The sequence below is a fragment of the Frankliniella occidentalis genome, unplaced genomic scaffold (genome assembly GCF_000697945.3).
Source record: "Frankliniella occidentalis isolate FOCC.00 unplaced genomic scaffold, Focc_3.1 Scaffold39, whole genome shotgun sequence".
Classification (NCBI taxonomy): Eukaryota; Metazoa; Arthropoda; class Insecta; order Thysanoptera; family Thripidae; genus Frankliniella; species Frankliniella occidentalis.
Window position 1 is genome coordinate 44141 of NW_026267169.1, and position 7427 is coordinate 51567.

General features: G+C 59.6%; 1 protein-coding gene across 1 annotated transcript in view; it reads left to right on the plus strand.

The window, feature by feature from the left end:
* Positions 1-7427, plus strand: part of LOC113208276 (uncharacterized) — a 38687-nt gene that overhangs the window by 19691 nt on the left and 11569 nt on the right. Inside the window, exon 2 of the mRNA XM_052266512.1 lies at positions 836-923. Coding sequence (XP_052122472.1) covers positions 836-923 — 88 coding nt within the window. The remainder of the gene's footprint in view (positions 1-835; positions 924-7427) is intronic.

A 7427-nucleotide genomic window follows, 5' to 3' on the forward strand; every position in this document is an offset into this window, starting at 1 on the left:
ATTGTCATTGCGGGTCCTGGACAGCCGGTCTTGGCGCGGCGCGGCGGGGCGAACAAGCAAGCGAGCAGGTTGGTTTTTAGCCCCTGGGTTGCCGTAGCTGCCGCGGCGGGGCCGGCGGGGCCGGCCGGGGCCCTACCCGCCCGGCATACAGATACGCATCGGCGGCGTGGTGCGCGGGTCTGGCCGGGCCGGGCCCTGCTGGGGCAAAAGCGTTGCGGCACGGCATTCCGATTGCATACCATTGCATACCGCTGCATACCGAGCTCTGCATACCGAGCATTCCGACGGCATACCTACCTCTACCTGACCAGGCCGGGCCGGCGTTTGTTTTCCTGCTGCTGGTCGGCCAGGCCATGTTGCAGCCGGCTGCTGCTGCTGCTCCTGCCGCTGCCGCTGACGGCCGCCAGCCTCTCTGTCCCGCCGCGCCACGCCGAGCTGCTCGTAAATTAACCGGCTGGCCGGTCTGGGAACCACACAACTACACCTGATAACTGATTCGAAGCGTGTGTATATGAGGAGAGTGTGTGTGAGCGAGAGAGTGATTACGCTTATTGATAACGAATGAGAAATGCGCGCAACGTCGCGATAGAAATGACAATTGGCTCACGGCCTGAATACGCTTACGTCCTCTTATCCCCACCCTCCCTCAACCCCTTTCGCCATAAGCCTATCTATTTAGTGTCACGTTGATTGTCTGTGTGCCCCTCCGGCCGACTGAGCCTTTCTCGACACATTGGAGTTAGGAGCAGCTGTAGTACACCTCACTGGAGGAGTCTGTTCGCACCCTTTTCCTCTTGACTGTTTGACTTGATCTCCATTTTTCTTCTCGTTGCAGGTAGGCCGCTGACCTCGCTGACCCACACTCGGGCGGGGCGGGACCGGGGGCGTCGCGCGCGCACTGCTTCTTGCTCCAGTCACATCGAGTAAGTCCGGCGTCCGGCTACCGTCACGCAGGTGTCACGCCGAGCATGAGCATCGCGATATAGTCAATAATCTTGTCACGTTTACGAGTGAGAGAGGAAAAGGGGGGGAGGAGGGGCAATGAGGTCGGGACTTAAGAAGAGTCCGAGACTTTTTCCGCGTTGCTGACGAAACGAGTCGCGAGCGGTCTTCTTCTTCTTCTTCTTTCTTGTTTCGTGATTCGGACTGTGCAGAGTGACTCTAGCCGACCTGCTTCTCGTGTTGCTGCCCTCTGTCTTGTTAGACCTCCTCGTTCGGAAACTGATCCCGCGCGCTCTTGGCTGCTCGCTCGGACTCGCCCTCCTACGCCGTCGTGCCCCTCTAGGTGCGGTGTTCTGCTCTGCTCTCGGGTTCTCCTCGGCGGCGAATCAAATCCAGGAAATCGTGTTGTGCGCGCCAAAGGATGCTGGGGGCTTACTCGTGTTTCACACTTTTAACCTCGAATTACTGTGTCGCGCGCGCACGTTGAACGCTTTATCAACTTGATCTCCCTCACCTCTCCCAACGCCCCATTCGCGCACACCGTCGGCAGGTGCGGCAGCTGTCCTGGCCCGGCTCGCTATAGCTAGCTGCTGCACCTGTCGCTGCTATACCGCTCGCAGCTGAAAACACCTTTTACCGCGCGCAGCGCCGGGTAGCGCCAGGGGGGCAAGGATAACTTGTGTGTGTAGTGTGTGAGAATGTGTGAGTGCGTGTCGGTACGCCTGTGCGTGAGTGTGAGTGTGTGTGTGCGCGAGCGCGAGCGCGAGTACACGGCAAGGCTTTCGAGATTGTCATGCGAAGCGGTGAGCGGGGAGCGTAGTGCCTGCAGACCGCGGAGCGAGCGCGTTTGGAGCGGTTTGGAAGGAAGCTCCTATCAGTCGTTCATTTTCTCTCTTTCTCTCTCTGTCTTCCGCCGCCGTCACTCTCACGCACGCACCGCACGTCTTCGCTGCTCTGTAGCCGCTCTCGTTCAAGTGGGTCAGTCCGTTTAGTTTAATTGCAGCCCGACGGTACTACGACAGTCCGTCCGCACCCGTCGTCGTCGGCGCGTGTGCTTGGTATATAGCGGCGCGTAGGTGACCCGAGGTGTCCCGGAGCCCTCCCTCCCTCGCTCACCTCACCTTGCATGGAATAACCAGTTTGTCATCGTGAAATGATCATCATCGCCACTACTTTCCATATATATAAAACCACCGCGCGATCGACTCTTTATTGCTCATGCAAATAAAAAGCAGTCTCGCGAAAATGTGTGTGTTGCCCCGCGCGACAGAAGGCCTCCTCGCGGCCGCAAGTGTCGGCGGCGTCTCGGCTCCCGGCTCCGCAACAAGTGGCGCGCGGGGGCGGGCCGAAGGGAGCCAAGGGGCGAGGGGAGGTGGAGCTCATTTGTGTGCAAATCGGCATTGAAATTGTCGCTAATCCGCTGGACTTGTAGAGCGCCGAGCCGAGCCACGCTGCTATACGGCTTGCTCCACGCCACCCCTCCGTGCCGCCCCTCGCACCGGCGCCGGCTCTGCTGCCACCCTCCTCTGCTGCTCGCACTCCGCAGCTGATGGTGTGTGTATATATATTGTTCGCGCCATTTCACCAGTACGCAATATACTCGTCGGCGACAAGCCGCGAACAAACTAGCAAACTGGTGCACAGCCCTCGGCCGGCACCGCCGCCTCGTGTCTGTTAATGAACGCAATCGCTCGCAAAAGCGATGGAGCGCGCGGGGAGGGAGGCGCGCGGCAAGTCGTCGGCTCCCTCTTATATTTATATATTATTGGGCCCTGATTTGTCGCCAGCGCCGCCACCCTTTAGCATCGCGCCATGCCGCCGGAACTCCACATGCGCGCGTCAGTGACGACGGGTATTTTTATTTCCTTCCTTCGTGTTTTCCTTATTTACCTTTGACATTTTTAGGCGCTGCTGGCTCTGGGCCCGCCCCGCCGTGCCATGCCGCCGCTGCGGTCCCCAAATGCCGCCCGGCCCCGTCGCGGCCACAGCAACGCCGGTTTTAATTGTCCTTTCGGCCCGGCGGACGGCTTCTGGACGTGTTTGTCGCAGACTTAACCTTTTCCTTTGCGCCCCTCTGGTACCAGCGGCCGGTTGTCCGCCCCGCCTCGCCCCATCCCGCCTCGCCCCGCCTCGCCCCGCCCCGCCCCGCCTCGCCCCGCCCCGCCACGCGGGCCAAACGCGAGCAAAACGATACGCGTATGGCGGGGGCCGTAGTGGAATACAAGCGCGCTGTTCTGCATGGCTCGAGGGGAGAGGGGCGGCGGGCGGCGGATGTCCGATATTTGGCAATATCGCCAACGAGAGAAACCTTTTTGGTGGATCTCGTTTTGTGTTTTTAGAAAAAAGAAGAGAGGCACGGTAAAATGACTTGTCTTTTTCCAGGAATAAAATGATGGTATGGCTGTTTGCTTGGCAGTGTGCTGCTTGGCGGCGGCAGAGCGGCGGCGCAACTCAGCGAAAGTGCGAAACGTGTTTGCTTAACGATGCCCGGCCTCTTATCAAGGCTGCGGGGCCTGCGGGGCTCGCGTACATGGATTCGGCAGCGGTTGTGCGTGTGTGTGCGCGCGCTTGTGTGATTGTGCGTGCGTGTGTATGTGTGATTGTGTGCGTGTGCGCGCGCCAGCGAGCGCGGTTTGCGATTGCCCTCTTTGATGTCCGCAACAAATCTGTCCACGGCCCGGCACTGCTCTTGCTCACGGGCGAACGGTTTGCGCGCGCGCTGCGCTGCTGGTGTGCGTGTGGGCGCGGAGGAGCGAGCAAAAGAGAGAGAGAGATGGGAGGAGGAGAAAAACTCCCCTCGGCAGCAGGCGAAGACAGCGCGCAGGCGCGCGCGCGCGAAACGAAAACCTTGAAAATGAGCACTTCTAGAAGTGCAGAAATAACATCTCGCTGCACTAGCGTGTCGAAGCAGGACGCGCGATCTGCCCTCACACGCACACACATTCACACACTGATATGTGCGTGTGCGTCGGGGAGGAGGAGGAGGAGGGGTGGTAGTTCGGAAGTTTCAGGGGCAGTTTCATCCCCTGCTGCAGCACGCTCGTAAAGCGAGCGGGGGGATCCAAGTTTATTGGAGCGCAGCCTCTCCTCTCCCCGTCTCTCTCACTATTTCTCTCTCACTCGCTCTCTCTCGCTGGAGGGGGTCTCGTCTCGCTGGTCCGCTGGTATGGCAGGTCCTTTGTCTATCTCGCTCTCTCTTTTCTGGTTCATCAGTTGACAGGGGGGGCTCCTTCCCAGCCACTATACTGGGCGCTGTTGGCGAACCTTTCATCTACTGTCCCAAAATCTATTCAATTGATGAACTGTGCTCCGAATTATTTTACAACAATTATTAGAAGTCTCCGTTTGTGACGGTTTGCGTGATATGAAAAAGCCTTTCTGTGTCTCTGTGTGTGTGTTCCCCCGGGCCCGGGGCGTGCGTGCGAGCGAGCTTGTATCTCGGCCTCGGCTATCGTGTAGTAGTGGTGGTTTAGGCTCCGGGGTCTGAAAGGGGGGGGGGGGGGGTTACAGGTAGCCGAAACGTGTCGTGTGGCTCCTCTCCACACCGCCCATTCCCCTCCCGATTGGGTTGTAGTGTTGGGAGCAGTGTCGGACCCAGTGCCGTGTAGGACACGACTCGCTCGCGGCGGAAAGGCTTTGCCAGGGGAGTGGAAACTCACATCCTCCGCCCTGCGGACAACCCGAGCCAGCGGCTGGCCCCGCGCTTGCAATGAAAGTACTTACTGAGGTTCTACTTTTAAGGGTATTGGCCTCAATGTGGTCACACAGTGATCACACATTAGTTACACTGTGATCACACATTGGTTACACTTTGATCGCACATTGGTATCACACAGTGATAACACACTGGCCACACGGTGATCAAAGTGTGGTTTAAAAGTTGTCACAAAGCGGTCATAATGTGGTCACAGTGTTTCGCAAAGTGGTCTGGTTTCTGGTTGCTGCAAAGAGTACACACGGTATGGTCGTAAGGTGGGCATAGAGTGGTCGCAGAGTGAGAGTGTTCACAATCACAAGGTGGCACAGAATGGTCGCAGAGTGGTGACAATCACAAGGTGGGCATAGAGTGATCGCAGAGTGGTCACAATTGGTCACAATATCACATGGTGGTCACAGAGTGGTCACAATCACAAGGTGGCCCACTGCCGCACTTCCGCCCTCCTGAGCCGCGGCCGCGTAACGAGCAGCTCTGCTCCGCTGTGCGCCGGAGGGAATGTGACCGCCGTGACCGCCCCGGCGCGACGGCACACCGACCGTGGGGGCATTTCCGGAGAGGGAGGAGAGCCAAGCGGCTCTCAGAAAAACATGAATGATTTGCAAGTTCTTTTTTTGTCTTCCGTTTTTAGCGCGCATCATCTCTCTTCTTGTTTTCTTTTCAAGTGCCATACCGACCGGCGGGTGAGCCCGGGCGCGGCAGGTGTGTGTCGGCTGCAGAACCTCTCTGGGGGAGGCAAGCGAATAAAGCCACGCCCTTGCTCATGCAGCCCGTCCTTTTAACTTATTACAATGCAGAAAACGGTTTAATTGCAATTTCAGTTGGCGCGGGGCGCGGTCAGCAGCGGGGTGGCCGGGGCCGGCGGGGCCGGGGCAAGTGGGCTGAACTAGCCGCGCCATTACAGTAATTGCACACTCGGACCCGGACCGGCCGGGGCGGGGCGGGCGTGTGTGTGTGTGTGTGTGTCCACTGACTGCTGCACACTATGGCGGTGGTTCTTCTGGAACACCACCCACCCTCGGCGCACCCCGCCCCGCCCCGCCAACCCTCAGAACATATCCGGCCCGATAGACGCCGGTCCCCGACGGTCGGTCGGTCGGACGGACACAACACGATGGAGAATGGAAACAGAGGGAAGGGTGCAAAAAAGGAAGAAAGTAGGAGATCGATGTGACGCACACACACGGTGGTGGTTGGTGGTGGTGGGCGGGACGGGGCAGGGCAGGGCGGCCTCCATAAAGAGGTAAAACCTGGGCGCGCGAGCAGGGCAGAGGTTGTCCAATTGGGCGTGCCGTTGTGTGTTTGTGTGTGCGTGTGTGTGCTTATGAATAATGCGGCCTAATAGTGGCTGTCGGGACAGCTATATGACTCGCGCGTGGCCGCGACACGACGACGCGCCCGGACAACGCCCCGGTGCGTGTGTGTGTGTGTAGGTGTGTGAGTGTGTCCACGCGAGGGGTGGGCAGGGCGGTGCGGCGTACACACTTCGACTACTACGCGGAGATACGGCTGACGACAACACGATTGCTTCCCCCTCCCCCTTACCCCCTTTCAGACCCCACGGACAGGCAGGGGTTGCGTCGTCTCCTGCCTATATGGCCATCTCATGTGCCCCCTGCGCCCGCTCGCCTGCCTGGTTACTTCCGGTCAAAGCGCCGCGCGCCACCCCTACCCTGCATGCTGTTTCTTTCGTGGATCGATGTGTAGTAGTAAATCGCCGTCGTTTGCGTGCTAGCAAGTCTGCTGCATTGTCCTGAAAAAAAAACCTCGAGCTCATTTTGAAAACATTAGAGATGTAGTTGGGGAAAACCCCCATAGCGATCGCACACGATACGGTAGCATTGGTGCGTTGGCGGTGTCGCTGTCCTCCCCTCCCTCTACCAACCCTCCCCACCCCACCCCACTCCACCCCAATTGATGACTTCCCCGTTCTGCTGCCGGCGCCAAGCCTCCCCACATTCCATCGGCCCCGGTTATTAAACCATGTGACACTCTCATTGTGTGGCTCGGGAGGGGATGGGAGGCCCGGGAGGCCGCCGGCCACCCCTCCCTCTCCTCCCCCGCCCGCACCACACCCCCTCGCCCCGTCCCCGCCCGCGGGAGGGTGTAGAGGGAGAGGCACCTGTCCCCAGGGGGACGCGCGACGTGATTGGGCGTATCTCGCTCGGAAAAAAAGAGCCGGGAAAGGGAGGAAAAGAGGGGGTGGTAGGGGCTGAACGGGGCTCGTATCGGCTGGACCGGCGGTAAATGAAGAACAATTGCCGCGCCGCGGTCGCGTCACGCATAATGGTGACCTGAGCACGGCCCCCGCGGGCCGGGCCGGGGAGGTTCCCGACACCTGACTCTTTCCGTCTGCGGCCGACCAGCAGTACTACCTCTACAGCCCCTCTCGACGCTGCTGCTGCCGCTCTCCGCCGAAGCGTGTTTGGCCGTGGTTTGTACCGCTGTTAATGAGGCTATAAAGGCGTATGTCTGCGTTTAGTGGATAGCGGGAGCGCCGGGACCGTCGCGACGCCCCCTCCCCCCTTTTTCCCTCCTCCGCACCGCCCCTGTCCCCGCGCGCTCGGCTGGCTCCATTGTGTGAAATGATTTACACTCGACCACGGGAGATTTATTCCTCTCCATGTGCAGCGCCGCCCGCGAGAGAGAGGGAGAGAGAGAGATAGGGGTGCTGGCGCTTGCAGTTGTGTGCAGCGGGGCGCAGCTGGGAGTGCACTCCCCGGTGGCGTATGCATTGGAATGGCATTGAAATCACTCCCCACTGTCACCC